Source organism: Anguilla rostrata, chromosome 16, assembly GCF_018555375.3.
Source record: "Anguilla rostrata isolate EN2019 chromosome 16, ASM1855537v3, whole genome shotgun sequence".
NCBI classification, from domain to species: Eukaryota; Metazoa; Chordata; class Actinopteri; order Anguilliformes; family Anguillidae; genus Anguilla; species Anguilla rostrata.
The window spans coordinates 10,445,929-10,468,971 of record NC_057948.1 but is presented as its reverse complement, the minus strand read 5'-3'; the positions used below and the strand labels follow the sequence as shown (position 1 = coordinate 10,468,971).

Here is a 23,043-nt window from a genome sequence, read left to right as displayed (position 1 = left end):
CTTCACCTTTCTCACTTATAATCCCCGAGCGGATCAAATCTTTGGGGTCAGAGAATGAGCGTTGTTTGATTGTTTCCTCTAGTGGTTGTGTAGGGACACGAACATGTGATTGTGTTGGATGCAGAAGTTGCCATGATGCATAATAAACCTGTTGCCATGACATCACTCTCTGGAGCTCTCACACGCTGCCGCATTAGAGACCTGAGGCTGCCGGCGTACTGCTGCTGAACACTCTTACTGCAGGGTGTGTGTAGCGCTGAACACTCTTACTGCAGGGTATGTGTAGCGCTGAACACTCTTACTGCAGGGTGTGTGTAGCGCTGAACACTCTTACTGCAGGGTGTGTGTAGCTCTGAACACTCATACAGCAGGGTGTGTGTAGCGCTGAACACTCTTACTGCAGGGAGTGTGTGCCATGATCATAATAACCTGTTGCGCATGAATCACTCTCTGGAGCTCTCCACGTGCTTGAAACCTAGCTGCAGGGTCGTGTGCGCTGAACACTCTTACTGCAGGTGTGTGTAGCGCTGAACACTCTTACTGCAGGGTGTGTGTAGCTCTGAACACTCTACGCAGGGTGTGTGTAGCGCTGAACACTCTTACTGCAGGGTGTGTGTAGCGCTGAACACTCTTACTGCAGGGTGTGTGTAGCGCTGAACACTCATACTGCAGGGTGTGTGTAGCGCTGAACACTCTTACTGCAGGGAGTGTGTAGCGCTGAGCACTCTTACTGCAGGGTGTGTGTAGCGCTGAACACTCTTACTGCAGGGTGTGTGTAGCGCTGAACACTCATACTGCAGGGTGTGTGTGGCGCTAGCATTTACTGCAGGGAGTGTGTAGCGCTGAGCACTCTTACTGCAGGGAGTGTGTAGCGCTGAACACTCTTACTGCAGGGAGTGTGTAGCGCTGAACACTCTTACTGCAGGGAGTGTGTAGGGCTGAACACTTACTGCAGGGAGTGTGTAGGGCTGAACACTCTTACTGCAGGGAGTGTTTAGGGCTGAACACTTTTACTGTAGTGGGCTTAACATTGAACACTTACAACAGAGTGCGTGCTGTGTGTTTTTGTTTGTCACTTATGGTAGACGTCTATGTGTGTGTGTATGTGTGTGCTGTTGTATAATGTATGTATGTATGTATGTATGTGTGTGCTGTTGTATATAATGTGTGTGTGTGTGTGTACAGGGAGACAGTGTGTAGAAGTGCCAGAGTGAGGGGCTGGTGTAATGCGTTATTTCACTACTGTGTGTGTTTTAAGGCCGATACTGGTCAGGACAGAAAGGCAGAGCCTCCTTTTCTTTCACAGTGTCTGTTTGAACCGGTCAGTCCTGTTCCTCCAGCTCTCCACGCAAGCAGTGTGACCCACAACATAGCGGCACTGAGAGGAACTTTCCACCATCACTACTGTGTGTGTACGTGTGTATGTGTGTGTATGTGTGTGTGTGCGTGTGTGTGTGTGTGTATGTACGTGTGCGTGTGTGAGTGTATGTGTGTGTGGGAGGGGTGTGCCTCTGTGTGTGTGTGTGTGTGTGTGTGTGGGGTGTGTGTCTCTGTGTGCGTTGTGTGTGTGTGTGTTGTGTGTGTGTGTGTGTGTGTGTGTGTGTGTGTGTGTGTGTGCATGCATACCTGTGTGTGGGAGGGGTGTGCCTCTTTGTGCGTGTTTGTGTGCTATTAATTACTCAGGCATGTAAAATATATTCAGGTGTTGGATGGGACGTTATGCTTTCATACTGTACCTCTCACACAACTTTATACGCTGCACTGCATGCAGACACTCTGTCTTTCTGTACTTTGCTCTCTTTCTGCCTCCCCTTCTCTTCCCCTTCTACACTCAGTCTTTATCTCAACCTCTGTCCCACTCTTTAACCCTCTCTCGCTCTTCTTCTCTTTCCCTCACTCCTCCCTTTCCCCTCTTCTCTCTCCCACCTTTCTCTCAATTCAGTTCAATTCAATAATGCTTTAGCTTATTTTTATGCATAATATTTGAATATATTGCTAATGCTCCACGTAGAGAAACAAACACAGAACTCACACCTTTCTAGCATTTAACATTAAATATGCACACACGTATAGCATTGCTATATATGTGTAAACATATATCTCTTTCCCTCTCTCTTCTTCTCTCGATCTCTTCTTCTCTCCTCCTCTTCCTCTATCCCTCTCTCCCGCTCTCTCCCTCTCTCCCTCTCTCCCTCTCTTCCTCTCTCCCTTTCTCCCTCTCCTCCTCTCCCTCTTTCACTCTCTTCCTTGCTCCCTCTCTCTTCCTCCCTTCCTCTCTCCCTCTCTCTCCCTCTCTCCCTCTTCTCCTGTCCTCCTCTCCTCCCCTGTTAGTCGTGGGATTCGGCAGCAGTGTCAGCGGGGGCTGTGTTTGGTAGTTAAACAAACGCTGCGGCCCTCTCCGGTGTGGGCAGGTCACCTTCACAGGCAGGCAGGGCCTCAAACGCAGGGCCTGGGGGGGAAACCCGCCGCCTTCCCACAACCGCCGAACCCCGGCAGAACCGGTGCCGAGCGGGCGTGGCCGGGCCCCGCTGGGTTTTCGGGTCCGAGCGCTGTGGACTTCGCCAGCAGGGCGGGAAGACCAGCATGTCAGCGTGTGGTCGCATTGATAATGCACTCAAAGGAAGAGTAGCCTGAATGATCGGACTCCGGCTCTCTGTTATAGCTGTGACACTCCTGCGTGTGTGTGTGTGGATAAGTATGTGTATGTGTGTGTGTGTGTGTGTGTGGATAAGTGTGTGTATGTGTGTGTGTGTGTGTGTGGATAAGTATGTGTATGTGTGTGTGTGTGTGTGTTGTGTGTGTGGTGGACGCGCATGTGTTGTGTGTGTGTGTGCGCATATGTGTGTGTGTGTGTGCGTGTGTGTGTGTGTGTGTGTGTGCGCATATGTGTGTGTGTGTGTGCGCGTGTGCGTGTGTGTGTGTGTGTGTGTGTGATAGTGTGTGTGTGTGTGTGTGCGCATATGTGTGTTGTGTGCGCGTGTGCGCGTGTGCGTGTGTGTGTGTGTGTGTGCGTGTGTGTGTGTGTGTGTGTGCGTGTGCGTGCTCTTTTTTTTCTTTTTTTATCCGTAATTACACTGTGCTGGATTCTGGTGTATTGCAGTATGGCGGGGCTGGGTGTGGTGTTTGAGCTTTTATTTTATTTCTTCATAGCTCATGTGTAAGTAGCCTTTCACTCTCTTATTTCATTGTGTTTCTGCGTGAGTCATCATAAATGGAGGCATGTTTCTCTGCCGTTTGGTTATTTGGGTCATGTTGCACTTGAAGCGTTCAGGTTGTTTATTAAAGCAGCTGTTATACAGATATGCTGTAAGGGGGACTACAGACAGACCCCATTGCAGGACCTTGGGCAGTATCACATGGTCAGCAAAACATAATTTATTAAAGTACCGGTGCAGCCTGTAGCTTCCGGCTAGTGCTCCCAGCTTTAAACCCCTGATATCCTGAAATGCAAAGCACATATCGAACAGCACAGCCGTTATTGTTCAGCTTCACTCACATTTATCAGTACAGGTAGCTTAATCGTTGTCAGCTTAGGTAGGATTAAGTCAAATGCTTCCAGTTATTTTAGTATTAATTGCACAAGCAAAAAATAAAAAATGTCAGAGAAATGAGCTGAAAATGGTGGTGGGGGGCAGCCATGTTCACTGAACCCATTTGTAGCTCCTGCTTACCAGCTCATCCCCTCTCAGCATTACACAGCGTGGATGCGCCAGCTGTCTCTGACATTTGAATGCGCTGCTCTGTGCTGCATCCTTATTGGCTACTGCTGGGGAGGGGTGGAGTTAGGGGCATCTGACCTCTGATGTGGAATGGAGGGGTCAGGTGTCCGGTATACCTGTGGAGGCACCCTGAAAATGCAAATGACTCATTTGCATGGCTTTAGTTGCCATGGCGTTCTCCTCCTACACCTGTCTGTGTCCGCGCGCGTGCGTGCGTGCGTGCGTGTGTGTGTGCGATGTGTGTGTGTCTCTTTGAGTGAGCGAGTGAGCGTAAAGTCTGTGTGGGCCTTCGTGTGACCATGCGTGTGTAAGCGTGAGCGTTTTGGCCTGTGTGAAGCAGAGTGCATTCTGGGAGAAGTGCAGGGCTGCTTGTTGGGTGGGATGCTGACCTTTGGGGAGGAATTTTTGCCGGCAGCCTTCCTGCTGTGGAATTTTGCTTCCTTCAAATCTGAATCTCATTGAGGATTACACCCGGCAAGAGAAAGAGCTCAGAATCGCCACTCTGTTACCCCGCACTGCTGCAATGCTCCACCGCAGTGCTCTGCTATAATGTACTGTGACAACGCACTGCGACAACACACTTCTGCGATGTACAGCATCAACACACTTCTGTGATGCTCTGTTTACAACACACTTCTGCCATGCACTGCTACAACACACTTCTGTGATGCTCTGTTTACAACACACTTCTGTGATGTACTGCTACAACACACTTCTGTGATGCACTGCTAAAACACACTTCTGCCATGCACTACTACAACACACTTCTGTGATGCACTGCTACAACACACTTCTGCCATGCACTGCTACAACACACTTCTGTGATGCACTGCTACAACACACTTGTGCGACACACTGACTGCAGTTGTTGAGCGGCCCTGGGGTAATGGGGCAGTTCTTGAGCGGCCCTGGGGTAATGGGGCAGTTCTTGAGCGGCCCTGGGGTAATGGGGCAGTTCTTGAGTGGCCCTGGGGTAATGGGGCAGTTGTTGAGCGGCCCTGGGGTAATGGGGCAATTGTTGAGCAGCCCTGGGGTAATGGGGCAGTCCTTGAGCGGCCCTGGGGTAATGGGGCAGTTGTTGAGCGGCCCTGGGGTAATGGGGCAATTGTTGAGCAGCCCTGGGGTAATGGGGCAGTCCTTGAGCGGCCCCAGGATAATGGTGTGGAAAGACTGACGGATCGGCGATGGAGGTGATTAGTGTTTATCGGCTGCCGCCATGGCAACTCTGTTGTGCCCTGAGTCTACAGTCAACTCCGCCCTCCCCCCCCCATATCCACGCCCCTGGGCACCTGTGCCTCCCTCGAGCCTCACGGGCGCACATCGGGCGGGTCGTTGTCAGGGCAGGTGCGGGTGTGTTTGGGCGGGCCGGGGCGGCGGTTCTGTGGTGCGGGGCGATGGTCCGGCGCGTGCGGGGCCGTCGGGCCAGATTGATTCAGAGCCGACACAAACACAGCCGTCCGGCCGCTTGTGTCTCTCTAATGAGCCCCAGGACTGCGTAATTACATCAGGGCGCTGCAGCCCCCCCCCGGGGACCGGGCTGCGGGCGCTGGGAATGACGTCACCTGGAGACCTGTCCCGTCCCCTGCTGGGGGGAGGGGGTGGGGGGGGAAGCTGTTATTCGCTAGCGTAGCTGTAACGCTCACCCTTGGAGCCTGCTTGGGGAACCAGGCGTGTGGGCGGGGCCACTTGAGGGGGGGGGGAGGGGGGGGGGCGGGGTTTGGGGTGATTCTCTTAGGAGACATGGCCTCTGGTTAATGAGGGGAGTGATTCTTTTTTGGCTTCTCTGTGTTGATGCCGGGGGGGGCGGTTTAGTGATAACGCGACAGAATGAGATCTCACCGGCGCTGAACGCCTCTCGCGTGTACGCTTTCGGCCGCGCGCGCTCGGGAAGGAAGCCGAACCGATACGGGCGGGTCGGTTGCCGGGCCGACTCGCTCAAGGAACCCCGCCCTCGCGGGCAAACAAACCCTCAATGTAAACACGCAGCTCTCAAAACCCGGAACAGAAACCCTGGCGGGTTGCCCGGCTTTGTTCCTGATCGATACCCCGTGCCACCCGGCGCGGTGTACAGTGAATGGCGCGGTCTTCTGAGCGCGTTAAGTGTTTGCGTGAGGTTGCTGCAGTGACAGGCTCTATTCTCCGCCAGTCACAAACGGGACCTGTTTTTCGCAGCGGGGGTGTGGGGGGGGGGGGGGGGGGCGGTTAGATTGGGACTCGTACGCGTCCTCGCCGTTATCATCCCCGCGTGTTCTATTTACGGAAGGGCGGAGTGAGTGATGCGTTCGGGCCGGGCGGAGGAACGGGCGGAGGAACGGGCCGACGGGCGTTCGCGGGCGCGGAATGCCGGGAATGTCCCCCGGCGCTGAGAGGACTTGGAGAAGGAGAGAAAGATTTCTTTCATGGGCCGTGCCAGGCATTGGCTGCCTCGGAGGCCCCGCCCACTCCGCGCTTCCCACTGGCGGTATGCGTGCGGGCCGGCGGCTCCCCGTCCCTCTCCCTCTCCCTTTGTGTCCCGGGCCCTGCCCAGGTCAGAGAGAACCTCCCGCTCCTCTTTTCGATAAGAGCCCAGAGGCACTGCACAGTTAATCATTCAACACATTCTTCATCTGCACCCGGCCACTCAAAATAAATAAGGGGTCAGGTGAGTGAGGGATTGAGAAAGACGATGAGGAAGAAGGAAAGGGATGGAGAACAGGTGAATGGATAAGATGAAGGAGAGGAAAAAGAAGGACCGAAACTGACGGAGAGAAAGAGAGATGTTCTGATATTTCCGAGTGGTAGTTATTTTCCGGGTGAACTGAAGTGTTGAATTGACCAGTTTGCCCGGACAGGTGTGGAAATGGCTGCTGGTTGTTTTAAAGCCTTCAGGCTGCAGATGTAAATGGTGTCCTCCAGGGAACCGTGCATGCTGGGATACTCGGTGGTAACTTTGTGACGATGCAGCAAATCCCAGCGGTCCAGCAGACATACTCAGACAAAGGTCAAAGGTTAAATGTTATACTTAATTGACCCAATGGGAAATTTGTCCTCTGCATTTGACCCATCCTAGCTGCTTAGGAGCTGTGGGCAGCCACAGTGCAGCGCCCGGGGACCAACTCCGGCTTTTGACCAACTCAATGGCAATGGCAGGAGTATACCTAACATGACATACATGTCTCTTACTGGAAAACAATATGGCGGAGAGATATTGGTAAAGACTCGGGAAGAGACATAAAACTAGCAAGACCCTGTGTTATCGTATTGACGCTTCCTTCTCCTGCTACGTGAAGATATTTGGGCTGATGTATGAATTCAGTGAAAAGAATGCTAACTCATTCTTCATGAAACCTAGCCGCTAGGTGTTATTTCTGTCATTTTCTGTATTTTCTTCTGTGTTATTCTATTTTCCAGCTAATGCTGTTCTTCTGTAAATGAAACTTTCCTAATTCATTTCCCAGTCTTGTGTACTGGTCCCTGCATTCTGTGAAATGACTATATATATGACGAGTCATATACTGTGCAAACATATAAGAAGGCTTACCCATATGGGGACAAAACTGCATGGAGATGGTTTCATAGGTTTCTCACTATCTCCATAGGGGGAAACTTTAGACCGGAGAAATGAATCTTAAAATAAAATGAAGTTAAAACGGATAACTGTGGGAGATGCATGCATACCTATGTGCTGCATATGGCCCCTCCTACCTCAAACCCGTTTTTATTAATCCATTTAGCTTTCAGAGCAAGGGACCAGTTTTAAGCCTGTTTAATAATTATGCTGTACATGTAGGTTGAATGACCAAAGGTAAGCAGTAAGGTAAAGTGCTATTGTAATTCAGAGGGTCGTGTGACCTTTCCACCAATGCACATATGCTCAAAATTAGGCCAATCCTAGCAGATGTGAGACTCAAAATTAGACCAATCGGCGTAGAGTGAGAGCTGTGCGTGAAAGGAAAAAGCAACACTAGTCTTTCTCAGTGTGCTTGCCTGGCCATTTGATCACCACACCTTCTGTACACATCCCGGTTTTTAAGTGATTTCCAGCTCCTATCTGCCTGAGGGGTGTTCTGTGCTGTGTCTCACAGAAGCAGGATAAATGCAGGATCTGCCACTGCCAGAGCTGTGTTGTCAGGACTGGGCCCTGGCAGTTGACTCAAAATAGTCGATAGAACTATTTATTTTATTTTTACAAAACCATTTTCTGAACGTATGTCTTTTTCTCACTATCCATTTCATTGCGGTTTCATTCATGTTTGATTTCATTCTGGTCATATTTTTGTCAGAAAGCAGCCCTCACCATTATAGCACAGTTATACAGATGTGACTAAACACAAAAAACAGAGGGGAGGCGATGTTTTGATAGTCTTCAGGAAAACTGAGCAACCGTCCTTGCTGTTAATTCCAATTGAAGAAGACCTGCAACAGTCCAAACGTGTTACTTTTGCTCTGTTTTATGTGTGTATAAGTACTTGCACAATTGTTTAGTTGTGTTTTTTGTTGTTGTTGTGTACTGTTACCATGCTAGGTGGGTACTACTGTTAAACTTTGCACTGGTTGGCAATAATACAGAATGTCCCTTTTGCATTGGAGTTTGATATTGATAAGGCAGAATTACTTGTCCTACTTCAGGTTTCTTATGAGTTGACTGAGATGGACCTGCTTGCTGCAGAACATCAATGAATTGCAGTGGAATGAAGTGGAGAATGTGTATTATGTCACTTAAATAGTCTTTGGTAAACTCGAAAAGTACATGACACATTTGTTGTTTTGGCTCTGTGCTCTAGTGCATTAAATTTGAAAAAAAAAAATTGACTGGCACTTACATCCTAATCAGGTGATCTCCACCTTAGCCATTCTGTCCCTGAGGCTTACGGGTGCCTGCATCTTGTGATGAACCCCCTGAGGTTACGCTGCTGCAGGCTTCTCTCTATGGTAGTCTGACACACATGTGCCATCCTGGAGAGTGTTCTCGATCTGCTCAGTGCTTAAAGATGGGGTTTTTCTTCACATTTGAAAGTATTCATCCACCTCAGTGGCATTCCCCGGTTTACCAGGTTGTTTGCTATTGCTGAGTTCACCAGTGCGTTAATTTCCGAAATGGACCACCAAATAAGGATATAAATGCCCTGAAATTAAAGCCAACAGTCTGCACTTTAACCTCACATTCATTGGTTTATTTCAAATCAAATGTGCCAGAGTACAGAGCCAAAACAACACATAATGTGTCACTGCCCCAGTACTTTTGCATTTAGCTACATTTTTTTTTTACTACAAATTATAATAAAAAAAGAAAACCGACAAATTATATAACAATACTTTAGGCTAGTATCCAGAGAAGATTCAAATACGCAAACGAAATAACTGACATTCACTGTTTTCCTCCTCTAGTGCACCGGCTATCTTGATAACTATATTTGCCTGAGGCCATAAATGTGGTGTCTTTGCATCTCCCAGGCAAAGTGCATCAGACGTGACAAAACTGGCAGTCGCCATGGCATCGATGCCGTTGTTTTAAAAGGGAAGAAATCCCTTTCTATCGATCTGTTCAGTCACAGCGGGAAAAAAACGAACCTCCTTCACAACAGTCGCTAGTCACAAATATTACCTGAACCCGAGTTGGACACGCCTGAGTCTGCCAAAGCGGCGCGTTATCACTGGAGTTGGACAGTCGCACCCTGACCCGGGCCCCGTTAGTTTAATGCCCCGCGTGACAAAGAGCGCTGGCATGTTTGTGAATGCTTCTGCGCTGAAGACTGCGTGTTTGTCTGAGTGGGAGTGGTGCCCGTGCCTGTGAATCTGTGGCACTGACTGAACGGCAGGACATTGTTCTGTCATGTGTGTGCACTCGTATCTGCGCAGACCTTTGGACCTGTCTCTGTGTTTGTGAGGAGAGGAAGCTCTCGAGCCTTCTCTCTCTCTCTGTCTCTCTCTCTCTCTCTCTCTCTCTCTCTAACTGTCTCTCTCTCTCTCTCTCTATCTCTCTATCTATCGACGTGTCTCTATATATATTTATTTCTCTGTCTATGTGCTGTGTATCTGTAGCATACTACACTGACTATGTAGATGGTGTGTGTACTGTAATGTATGTAGTGTATTATGTCTTGTATAGTATGTGTTTTATAGCTTGTGTGTGTGTGTGCATGTGTGTATTTGCATGTAGTGTAGTGTAGTCAGTATGTAGTTAGCATGTGTATTGTAGTGTACGCAGTGTACTATAGTGTGTGTATTGTATGTAGGGTAGTCAGTATGTAGTTAGCATGTGTATTGTCGTGTATGTAGCTTAGCATAGTGTGTGTATTGTATCATATGAATAGTGTAGGGTGCAAGTATCTCCTTTGGGGATCTTTGGCCTTTCTCAGTTGTTTTTTTCCCTGTGTGAGGCCATCACTGCTGTGTGGTTGGGGATTTGTTTGTGTACGGCAGCAATTAGCTTAGCGATTTGTCATGCGGTAGTGTTTTTTTAATAGCCGTTTGTGTTCTGAAGGGGTGTGACTATGCAGAGGTGCACAGGGGCACGTAAGAGGAGAGGGTGTGAATGCTCAGGGCTCGGTTTGTGTGCCGTTTCGTTAGCAGCGGTGGGGCTGGACACGGTCACCACAGCCCCCGCTTAGCATAGGCAGGGTCGTAAAAGCTCGCCCTGGAGCCCTGCGCTCCACCGGTGCCTCGGGGGCGGGGATCTTCTCGGCCACGTGAGGAAAAGCTCGTTTTCATCTCCCGGTCCCGCCGCATCGCGTACGCCAGGAAGCGGTCGCCGCCACGCTGTTTTTCCACCTGTCCCCTGAAGCGGGGAGCCGCAGAAGCACGCGCACGACAGGGATGATAAGCCACGGGGAGGACGGTGACATCATGACTTTTCACCTCAATACCAGAGAGGAGCTCTCCACCAATCGCAGAGCTGGTTAGTCTGCCAAAGCCGGCAGCGATTGGCGGATAAAGTCACGCTCCCTTTATCAGTGACGGCCTCCCGGAAGGATAGGCTGAAAGTACACAGCGATCACCTTTTATATGGTTTTTTGTTTTTTCTTACGGACCTGCTGTGCGATTGGTGGGGCTCCTGTGTGGTTTCTGTGGGAGTGACAGTGCCAGAATATCCTGCCCCTGTTTCATTACCCCTGGGGCAGCAGCTGGCCAGCAACCCCGCCCGTTCAACCACCGCGACCCCGCCCATTCACCTGCTGCAGCGGACGAGGCAGACTAGCAGCTGTTGGCGGAAACCTTAGCGGGGGCTCGTCCCTCGGTCCCGGGGGCCCCTGCCCTGGGGGGCTGTGTAGGGCTCAGCTGGGCACCTCTGGAACCATCGACATTTGGACTGAGGACAACCCCCGAGAACATGAACGAGAGAGAGTCATAGGAAGCGGCTGTATAGCGCGTACAGTTTTACACTTAGTCAATGTTTGCTCGACATTTACTTTACTCAATATTTATTTAATCTGTATGTCATTGGCACGTTAAATTGAAGTGTGAGAGAGAGGCATGAAAGAAATGGGAGAAAAAATGTATAGTTTTTGTTTTGCTGTCATTGTAGTTAATATCGTTGTTTTTAATACCATTGTTAAACTGATGTGTTTTTAACAATGTACTTATTTTCTTGGTTCTCGTACACCTTTTCGTGAACCCTGTTCCTTGGTGGTGAAGTCTTTTTCGCTGATTACGTTTTATTGGTGTTTAAAGTGAAAACGTTGCGCAAAGAGGTCGATCCACAGATGACAGGATGTTTAGGGGATGGCGGCATCTCTTTCAGATAGACCTGCCTTTGTCAGGCAGAAGGAATCTTTGACATTGCCAGCACAATGTGTGCGTTTGTATTTACTACACCAGTGAAAGTGCTTTGAATTTGAATTTGAAAGAGAGAAACATGAGGACTGCCCATTGGACATGTTCTTATGGAGAATGGTAATGTTGGTAAATATTTACTACTACATCTGACCTGCTGTGATTATGGAAATGATGGTGGTGATTGGTTGAGTGGAAACAGTCCTACCCACCAAAGCCCCCCCCCCTCCCCCACTTCAGTGCCTGGTTCTTCCCTCCTTTGTTTTGTTTGACCCCTCACCCCACCCCCATGTTTGAAAACACATGTGTTTACACTATTCGGTGTAATGCACTGTTATTTAAGACTGCCTGTCTTGGGTAACAGTGCATAGGGGCTTAACAATAATGGTCATGTGACTCCCACACCCTTTCCAGAGAGTAGTGATCATATGACTCCCACCCGCTCTCCGTTTTTACACATCCTCCAGCTAGACTCTGTTGAAAATCATCTTTGTCCCAAGTCAAACCATCACATGAGATTCCATCATTAGTTTTCTTCACACCAGGTTTCAGCAGTAAACGGTAGTTTAAATCTCTTTCTCTGCACGGTCAGCATGCTCACTCTTAGAACACAAAGCATAATGCGATTTGTCTGATTCGCTACACGTGATTCGCCCGTCTGTTGCTGTGCATCTTTGTCTGTGGCGCGCATTCCTGTCGTGCTGAAATGCTAAACTTTGTTAGTGAGCGCGCTCCGGGCTTACTGTGAGAAAGAGGACTGTGTGCGGAAAGCTGAATTTGACCCATTCAAATGGTGCCTGTGTCGGAAGTATCGGGTCGTTTGTTTTTGCGTAAACGTTTACCCAACACTTGGCGCAAACCGCAGGTTAAGTGTCCCCCCCTGTGTTGCCACAGCAGTTGCATAAAGTTCAACGTAAGTTGTCACAAAAATACACAATTAGAAATGCATCTAGATGAAGCAAATAAAATATCAATTCTTCTTTAAAAAAACAAAAACAAAAAAAAAAACACTCAGATTCAGGTGTTCTTTATTGACAGGAACAGTCCATGGCAACATATGGCCAAAGCAAATAACTTTCCCTAAAATATGGAATTAGGAGAGGGATGTTTATATTATTGTAGTGTTTCATCTCTGTTAGCAGATTTTTTTGCAGTGTTGGAGAAAGTGCCTCTCTGTTTCCTGCCTGTCTCATAGCAACCAAATCAGGCTTTGCTTCTTCAGCAGTCGAGAGCCTGTGTGAGCCTTTCTCAATGGCCCGGCCGTGGTCGCCGAGCCTGTATTTGGTCAGGATCCGTCGCTGATAGCAAGGACGTCAGCCAGTCAGCAGCCAGTACGTTTGAATGTTTCTGCTCCTAAGACACTGAGGCTTGCTTTGTTTTTTTAGTTTCACTGACCCAAGCGTTCGCTGTAAGAATCTTTGGTGTGTTTGGCTGTGCTGGTGCAGGCTTGTAAGTTTGGGTTGGTGAACTGGTGACTTGAGACATGTAAACTAAGAGAACTGTTCTCACGGTTTAACGTTTAGATTTTTAAAGCTTTAAATGTTGTTGGCTGAGATTCATTCAACGTTTGTCCTGAACTTTGACTAACAGTTCTTCACAAACACGGTGTGGCGAGTTGAATGGTCACTAACACCAGCTCGCAAAATTGAGTTCGTGAAGAAAAAGGTGTGATGCTTGAGTTTAGTTGTACGTCAAATTCATACTGTTGATCAAATACAGGCCTTTGTGCCTTTGTGATTTCAGATTCATCTGGAATTTTAGTGCGCATTTAGAATTTAGTTCAAAATTTAGAATGTTTATTCATAGGATCCAGTCTTGTTTTATCTCTTCTTGAACATTCCTTGGTACATGTTGGGCTTATCTTGGATTCGTGTTCCACTTGGTTAGCTGCGCTGACTGATCCAACATGACTGCTCTATCACACTCTCTTCTTCCGTCTTGACCAACATCTCTCTTTCTTTCATTCCCTCTCTTTCTGTCTCTCTCTCAATTAAATTTGTGAAATGCTTTATCTGCATGACTGCTTTTAGCTACATGGGCAAAGCAATTAGGATAACAATGAAACGAGACATAAGTCAAGCAGAATGAATGCAGCTGCAATTAAAAGTACATGAATAAAGACATAATGATGTAAAGAATAGCGTGATGTCTCTCTCTCCTCACACGCACACACACACGCACAATCACACACACACGCACGCACGCACGCACGCACGCACACACACACGCACACTCACACACACACGCACACACACACAGTGATCTGATCTCTTCCAGTGAAATGTGCTGACGTGCTTTATGTCCCTCATATAGAGGCCTTTATGGGATATCTGCCCATCTCTGACACACTGAGGGCTGTGTGAAAGGAGCTGTAGGCCTGTCTCCCATCTGATTGCGTTAGGGGAAGTTTGTGAGGGTTTATGGCACCTCTGGTGTTATTATAGCTCCTTTAGCTCGAAAACACTAAGTGACCCATATGGACACGTTAACCATTAACCAATGGCTGTAAAGTTATAGAGGTCACGTGATCTCTGCGGGGCCCAGTGTCATTCGGAATGAGAGTGATTTCTCAGGGGGGACACTTCAGCCTGGCCAATGAGGAGTCAGAGAGCAGGGAGAATGTGTTTGACTCTGCTGTGACTCACTGGACCCGGGCGACTGCAGTACCATTTCCTGCTGTGATTGCTCGGGTCCGATATCATCACTTTTACTGGTAGCTGTGATTGGCAGCTCTTGTGATTTTTAAAATTTATTTCTTAGTGTTCCTGGATGCATGCGTGAAGGATGCCAGTGTGTGGTTCGCTTGCTGCTCTGAGGTATTTAGGCTGAAAAAAATGATACCGACCGATGAGTGTGTTAGTATTTTATATTGTTTAGGGACTCACGCCACCTGGTTTTAAGTGGAATTTGACCTCCCATTGTTCCTCACTCCATAATGAACTGCAGTATACTTGGTAACCAGTGCTGTGAATCTGTCATTCTTACTAAAATACATTTAGTTCAGATTTTGAGTATTTTCACAGTGTATCACGGTAAACTTGGTCACAAGGGTAAAAAAAAAAGGGCAGTTAACACATTTCTGTTACAAAATACAGACGTTTTGCTCAAATTCCATGTGAATGTATAGCACGTTCGTTGTCTCTACCATTTAAAAAGCCAGCATGTTGCTTTCATTGAAATGTGTGATTGTGATTTGTGGAGAGGAGCCAGTAAGGGTGAGATTGGCCTTAGATGTGTGGATCTCACAAACCTGAGGTCTGTGCTGTATGTGGTGTGTATTTGTTCCCCAGGTCTGAAGTTGACACTAACGTTTCCTTGACCACAGTTTTTTTTCTGTCAGGAAAGGTAGCTTTTGTGGGAGAAACAGGTTTACATGGCAGTTGGCATGTTTTTTGGACAAAAAACCTTTCCCAGCAACGCTGGTGGCTCCTTTAGTTCAGACAACCAATGACCGTTTTGACAGTTTGGTAGTGTTTGTGTGTGAGGTTGCCATGAAATTCTCGAAAAGGCCTACGTGGGTAGGTTAAGAGCATAACCAAGATGTAGATTGCGAGTGAAGAAAAAGATAATCATAACAGCTAAGCCCCTGCCATGTCTTATGTACACGTTACGGGAACTTTATAAACTATTTGACTTATATGAGTGGTGGTGACAGCATGTACTGCACCGTGTAGCTAGTCAGTAAGGTGTCATTCATTTGCTGTACACGCTGTGTTTACTTTCTTATTCTTTACAATAGTAAGAAATAACGTACCTGGATGTATGTTTTAGTTGGGCTTTGCATGCTTGATCCATTAATGTTTTGGCTTTGCTTACACAAATGTAGAAGTGGAACATTTCCATAGATGTTACGAGGTCTTACACTTCAGTGCCTGAGTCTAAACACTCACACACTTTCGATTATGTATGTCTGGGGGTTTTTTTCCTCTCTAAATGTGTTAAGGTGCTAGAGTGCTCACCTCTAACATATTGTCCTGTAATGGGCCAGACTATATAAATCTATTGTCACCCACGTATCTGGCTCAACACGCTTAATTTAAACGAGATCTAGTGCATCTTTGTTTAACATATCTTCTTGCTGTGCACTCAAAATATCAAAGAAGGCAAAGACAGTAAGTAAAAATTGACAGTGATATAATAAAATTGCTTTAGATTATAGCTTATATTTGATTATATTTATTCACATAAATAAATTAAAATGATCAGTCCGATTTAATAAAACTAATTTAATCGTCATTGTGAAAAACATTTAACAGTTTTTAGACAACGCGTTATATCTGGCGCAAAGCAAATACAGCATTTCTCTGTAAGAACATCACGCCAACAGTCAAACATGGTGGTGGCAGTGTGATGATGTGGGGACGCTTTGCTGCCTCGGAACCTGGACAACTTGCCATTATTGAAGGAACCATGAACTCTGTTCTGCGCCAGAGATTTCTTAAGGAGAATGTCTGGTCATCTGTTTGTGAACTGAATCATAATTGGGTTATCCAGCAAGAAAATGATCCAAAACACAAACAAAGCAAGTCCACATCTGAATAGCTGAAAAGAAACTGAATTTCAGTTTTGGAGTGGCCTAGTCAAAGTCCTGACTTGAACCCAATAGAGATGCTGTGGGAGGACTTGAAATGAGCAGTTCATACATTACATTACATTATAGGCATTTAGCAGACGCTCTTATCCAGAGCGACTTACACAACTTTTTACATAGCACTTTACATTGTATCCATTTATACAGCTGGATATATACTGAAGCAACGCAGGTTAAGTACCTTGCTCAAGGGTACAACGGCAGTGTCCTTACCCGGGATTCGAACCTGCGACCTTTCGGTTACGAGCGCAGTTCCTTACCCACTGTGCCACACTCCGTCCTCATGCTTGAAAGCCTACCAAGTTGTCTGAATTAAAGACGTTCTGTAAAGTAGAGTGGGCTAAAATTCCTCCACAGCATTGTGAAAAACTGATATCAAATTATAGGAAGCCTTTGGTTGGAGTTATTGCTGCTAAAGGTGGTGCAACCAGTCAATAAGTTTAAGGGGACAATTACTTTTTCACTTGGGTGATATGGATAAGTCGCCTGTGATTTTACATAGGTTATCCTGTACTTACTCTTACAGGTGGGAAAACAGTAACCTCCTTACCCAGGAGATCGGCTTTCCTGAAAATGTAGTGCAGTCCACCATTATATAAGGAGAAGTTCATTGGCTGAGCCATCCATACGGGCTACTCTGCTGGTCATGGATACTAAACCGGGCTTTAATAGGCTGAGTGGCCTGTTCTTCCAGGCCATTTGCTGATGAATATCAGATATTCTTATTTTTTTACATGAACTTTTGTCTTGCTGCTAAACAAATAAATTACATAAGTATGCGTCCCCTATCCATCATTGACGAATCCATGTTCGCTATCTTCTTTAGTTTTCATTATTAGACTTGCAGTACCTCCCTTCACCACCGGGGCTCGTGACTCAGGTCGTGGTAGACGCTATTAGCAGTGGTGCGCAGACAGCGGAAACTGCTTGCCGTTCACACCTGGAACAGACCACTTTTCCCACTGAAATCGCACTGATGGACGTGGTACGCGCCACGACGCCTGCCTCGGACATGAGGCTTTGGTAGTGCTAACTGCCGTGGAACTTAATCCCCTATTTCCCAGAAGCCATTAGTCTTGTCAACTGTCGTTTTGCTGGTCACTGGGGTTTTCAGGAACCTAACAGCTTGCAGTTGGTGACGGAACTGCTTTAAATGATTTGTGCTGTTCTATTTAGTGTACGGCCTACGAGAACAACTGTGTATGGTAAGCACAAAAATGGCTCCACACTGGAGAATCGTTATGAGCCGGACGTGTAATATCTGCTTAATGACAGCTCGGCTAGTCAGGTGTTTGGTGTTTGTGGTGTTTGAATGTCGGAAAATGCGTTGTGTCATTGCTTTGTTTGTTTGTATTTAGTCTATGTTTAATATGACCTCAAACGCAGGACATTTTTCTATGAACTTACACTCATTTATAGTTTTGTATGATGCAAGTCTAAGCAGTCTCTTTTGGATTTTTAGAATTTTTTGGCAATTTTACTTGGCCATCTGAGTCTAATAAGAGTGCTATATTGTTCATTGTGCATAAATGTGCATATTTTTCGAAGTACATGGCAAGAATGGCATTATGGGATTGGATGGGGTGTTTTGAGACGAATTTATGTATGTTTTTACCGTAAAACCACACAGGCCTTCCTCCTTTGGTAGCGATAACACCACTTTATCGCTTTACTCCGTAATGACTGGTTGTTGGGCCGTTGCGAGCCGGCTGTAGCTAAGCTGTAACCGCAGTCGACGGCAGCCGCCGCTGTCTCCGATGATTGGCGCTTGCGACGGTCTGCTGACCGCACGTGCGGAGGAGACCTGTGTTGTACGCGCGCGGGGCTTTGCGCTATTAAAGGCGCGGGTTCAAGGTGACTTTATTTGGGTCAGTCTCCAGGGCTTCCTCCCTGCGGCTCAGGCACGTTGCGCACGCAGAGGCCGTATGAACTCGGCTGCCCTGTCGCCATGGTTTCCCGTCTCCCTGGAACAACGGGGCTGTTTGTGCTGCGTGAACTTTAACCCCTGAGCACTGTGCACTTGAGGAAGGCCCAGCTCGACACACGCAGCCAGTATGTGTACATACACGCAAACACACACACACACACACGACCCATTCATGTGCACTCACTAAGGGTGTTATTTCTGTTGCTTCTTGTGAATACAGAGTTGGCCCAGTGACTAGGCTGTGTGTCTGTGTGTGTATTTGCACATCTGTAGCTAACGCAGCCTATGAGACGGCACTGTCACTAATGCACAGATTCTGCTCCCCCGTACTCCTCCCACCCATCCCCTCACACACTGTCCCCTCTTCCCCTCTGTACCAGTCACAGCCAGGGTCTCCTCTGTTCCTCTCCTCCTGCTCTCTCTCTTTCTTTCTCTCCCTCCTCCTCTCTCCAGCTTGCTCTGCACCGAGGGTTGGAGGGCAGACAAAGTCTCTTAGAGTCCTTGCCGCCACCCCCCCACCGCCCCCCTCCCCCCCCCCCGCCTCGCTAAACGGTCTGTCACAAAGACTGACCATTATCTGGGTGCAGGAATTCTCCACAGACTCCGGTATTGTACACACCCCCCCCACTCCAAATGCCCCCCTCTCTGACCTCTCCCTTAAAGGACCCAGTCTGTACCAGGTCCCCCCAGCCCCCCCCCCCCTTCCCACCACCGCCATGAGGTCACATCTGTAATTTATGCGGCGTGTTTCTGCAGGGGGGTGTGGCCGGCTGTGAGTGACAGCATTGTGCTGTGCGTGTACTTCATACATTCATGTGTAGCCGCCTATGAAATCCCCCTCCGTGATTGGCTTTCTGAGAAGCATAATAAGTGCAGGATTGGTGTTTTGGTGATCAGTTTGGATGGAGAGTGATGGTACGTCCAACTGCGGCTCCCAACACAACAGAGGTTTTGTATTTTGTGCTTTCACAAACTGCTGCTAGTCAACCTCTCTCAAACGGTGCTGCTAGGCAACCTCTCTCAAACTGTGCTGCTAGGCAACCTCTCTTAAACTGTGCTGCTAGTCAACCTCTCTCTTACTGTGCTGCTAGTCAACCTCTCTCAAACTGTGCTGCTAGTCAGCCTCTCTCAGACTGTGCTGTCAGGAAACCTTTCAGCAATGGAAAATCTCTTGTATAATGCGTAACATTAAAGAGGAACATTCCCAAAAATACCTGAATACAACACAAATTTTGATTGAGACGTAGTGCTGAAGGGAGCCAGTGCAAAGTGACGATTAAAAGCGAGCAGTTGCAAACGCATACGACTGTCTTTTGTGCCATTCCAAGATTGAGTTATTAGCAAACCTCCCAAACTGTGTTCTCTGAGAACCTGTGCCAATCCTTGGTTGCCAGGGTGAAATGTAGACTATGGCTTGTGTGCTTTCTGTTGTGCAATATGCTGATTTGCATGGCAATTACCCCTGGTTGCTTTAGTTACCTGTTATATGTACTGTGTGCCTACCACCATGTCCTATATGATGTGTGTAGTTGCCTGTGCTGTCGGGAGGAGTGACTGTGATTGCCTGTGCTGTCGGGAGGAGTAACTGTGATTACCTGTACTTGAGGGAGGGGAGGCTGGAGTGACTTGTGCTGTTGGGAGGATTGACTGTGGTTACCTGTGCTGTCGGGAGGATTGACTGTGGTTACCTGTGTTGTAGGTAGGATAACTGCACAGTTACTTGTGCTGTTGCCCCTGAGTTACGGTTTGTGTGGGGCGGGGGCGGGTGAGGTGTGCTGTCTGTGCTTCCGGGCAGGTTCAGGAGAGACACTACCCTCAGCGAGAGCGTGCTTTAAGCTTAAAACGGAATTATCACCCACTGACCACAATGGATGGACTGACTAGAACCACATCAGTTTGTTAATGAACTCAATACCCTCCGCAACTGTAACCAATTAATTGCTATGTTATTAAAGTGTAATAAACACACAGGAAACTCAACCCCTCAGCCCCCCCCCCCCCCACCCCCACCTTTTGAATGAGTCACGTCTCTGAGCCGCTTTCTCTGCGCGATACGCGATTTAGTAATGTGCTGCATCATGATTTTAATAAGATGCTCAGCACCTGATACAGTAAACTCAGCTTTATATATTAAACCCTGTACCTGGTAAAATGAGAAGGGTGGGGGGAATACTTCTCTTATCTGTTTCCAGGGTCCAGGGGTTGAGAGCCCGGCTCGAACGTGCAGCCTGCGTGTGAGGGTTTATTGCACTAATAAACGGCACTGTTATTACCGCCGGAGATGAAACGGCGGCGGGCGCAGGCACGGGGCGGGGCCGCGGGCGCGGGCGGGGGCGCGGGCGCGGGCGCGGGGCTGCGTCCGCTTCCACGTCCGAGCGCCGAGGCTGGAACATTGACCCTCGCCTCATTAGTGAGCCACCTGTGAATTTCCACTCCGCTTTCACCACGGGGGCAAACTTCTCTCCCATTATCTGGCGGGGCCTTTTATGGTTGCCCGATGGTTTTTGTTGGACAGGTGTCAGTGTACAGGTGTCAGTGTACAGGTGTCAGTGTACAGGTGTCAGTGTTCAGGTGTCAGTGTACAGGTGTCAGTGTTCAGGTTTTGGTGTATAGGTGTCAGTGTTCAGCAGGTGTCAGTGTACAGGTGTCAGTGTTCAGGTGCCAGTGTACAGGTGTCAGTGTTCAGGTGTTGGTGTAAAGGTGTCAGTGTACAGGTGTCAGTGTTCAGGTTTTGGTGTATAGGTGTCAGTGTTCAGGTATCAGTGTTCAGTTGTCAGCGTACAGGTGTCGGTGTACAGGTGTCCGTGCTCAGGTGTTGGTGTGCAGTGTGTTTCGTTCTTCTTCTGTGGTGCCCTCTCTGGATGACCACGGCCTGCTGACGCATTGATCAGTGAAGATGTGCTCAGAATCCCATGCCGTGGTTGTTCTGTTTTGTGTTGATGTTTCTGTTCAGGATGTGTTCAGACGGTGCTTAGTTTTGCCAGTAGTGTTGTCTTGAGTGCTCTAGTTCACATGTTGGAGGAGTGTAGGCATTAGTTATTCAGGTGGTTCTGACTACGGCCTGGATGTTGGTGGTTGCTTTGATAGTTGTGGATTAATTTTCTCTGTCCTTTGTGCTTCGGAAAGACCTTTACTCTAGTCTCGCTCTACCTGTATCCCTCTACCTGTCTCTCTACTTGACGTTATACATGTGTCTCCCAAATGGCTGGCTGCCATCTTTCTTCATGTCTGTCCTCCTGCTCACAGGTCATGTACAGCAGTTATAAAGTGTGGCTCCACAGTCGTGGGAGGCGAGCTTTGTGCTGGAACAGATTTGTGCTCTTAACAGGTTTTTAACACCACGCCCTGATTATCTCACAGTTATTGTCTGATTACCTCATAATAATCACATGTTGGCCGCACCCACTAGTCGATTCGGAAGCCTCCTATTATTTATACAGACCCGGTAATGCACGTACAAGAGCTTAGTGGGTGACTTGGACCTTACCTTTAACTATGATGTCACTGAATAGATTTTTCTAAAGTGGGTCATTTTTAAATATGATCGTGAATTTGAATTTTTGCCCCGTCGGTGCCCTAGCCTTTCCAATGTTAGCTTCTGACAGTGATCAGCTTCGCAGGGCATTCTGGGAAATCAAGGCTAAATGGAATGAAGACGTGTGGAATACATTTGCCTTTCCAGCTTTCAAGTTTGTGAAGAAAATGGTGTCAAGGTTTAAGGACAGCCGGGTGTACCTTGACCTCTCAGACAGAGATTGGAATGGAGGGGAGTGATTGCAGAAGCGCCCAGTCCGTTTCTGTGGTTGGAAAGCAGAGTTCTCACTTTGACATGTCCTTAATCGGAGTCCAGGGGTCAGAAAGTAAGAGTCTTGCCGTGTGTTTCTTCCGCCAGTGAACTCAGCCAGCTGATTTCACTAATTAGCTCTACCTCCTGGCTGAAGAATTGCGCTATTTAGTCAATCCAAGGTGATTTGAACAAAATACTGGGGAGGACTTTTATGTTCTGGACTTTGTCCACCTTAATTCATTGAAAAATCCTCATTGGGCATTTTGCATAAAGCAAATGTGATTTAATTTCCGGAATTAACTCAACTTAAATGGAATTGTCCCCAATCATGCGGAAAAGTGGAGGAAACAAAAGATTTCCTGGTATTTCAGTGTGGTTATGGTTTTTGATTTCTCCCTATATGTCCTTTATTTTACCATGAAAGTCCAATTGAGGTAAATCATCCCTTTTGCAAGGTAGACCTGGCCAAGAGAGATTCTCTACCCCGGTGGAGCTTCATTGGTGTGTACACTCCTTTATGTGCTGTGCTGCAAGGCCAGGGACTTCTTCAATGTTATATTTTAAATGGAGCTCCCAGGAAGTGTGTGGAGAAGGCTATCTCAGACCACTAATGAGCATGGAGAGCACGTGGAGCATCAGGGTGTAGACGTGCTGGGAGATCTCCCCCCCTTTTGTCCAGTCTGGGTTTGACCCCCTCCTCTCTTGGTTGCTCTGTTGCAGACGCTGAAGGAGAGGAGGAAGACTCCGGAGCACATGCGGGAGGAAGAGGTGTCGGGCGCCAGTCTCTGCAGCAAAGTGGATCCCGAGACGGTAAGAGAGGGAGAACGTGCCGGCTGCTGTCTCAGACGAGATACGGACCACAGGCACAGTCTCAAACTCGACCACGGAGACAATGACTGTGGGAATGACATAGACCAGAACCCGGGTCCAAGAACTGCCCGTGGGAATGACATAGACCAGAACTGAGGTCTCAGACTTGACCATGGAGACAATATAGACCAGAACTGGGGTCTTAGGCTCGACCATGGATACAATATAGACCAGAACTGCGGTCACAGACTCGACCTCAGAGACAATATAGACCAGAAAGTTGGTCTCAGGCTTGACCGTGGGAATGATAAGAACCAAAAGTCTGACGGCGGGTACGCGCACTGCGCTGTGGGAGTGCTGCCGCCGCCCCGCACTGAGGCACCGACACGGTCACACCGTGTACCAGGCGCCCTGCCGCTCCGCGCCCGTGTGTTCGTTGACCCCGTTGTAAGCATGA

General features: G+C 48.0%; 1 protein-coding gene across 2 annotated transcripts in view; it reads left to right on the top strand.

Annotated features, from left to right (window-relative positions):
* The window catches only part of LOC135241590 (fatty acid 2-hydroxylase-like), a 33,386-nt gene that overhangs the window by 4,058 nt on the left and 6,285 nt on the right, over window positions 1-23,043 (top strand). For both annotated transcript variants that reach the window (XM_064312109.1, XM_064312108.1), the window contains exon 3: window positions 22,497-22,586. In XM_064312109.1, the coding sequence (XP_064168179.1) occupies window positions 22,497-22,586 (90 nt within the window). The remainder of the gene's footprint in view (window positions 1-22,496; window positions 22,587-23,043) is intronic.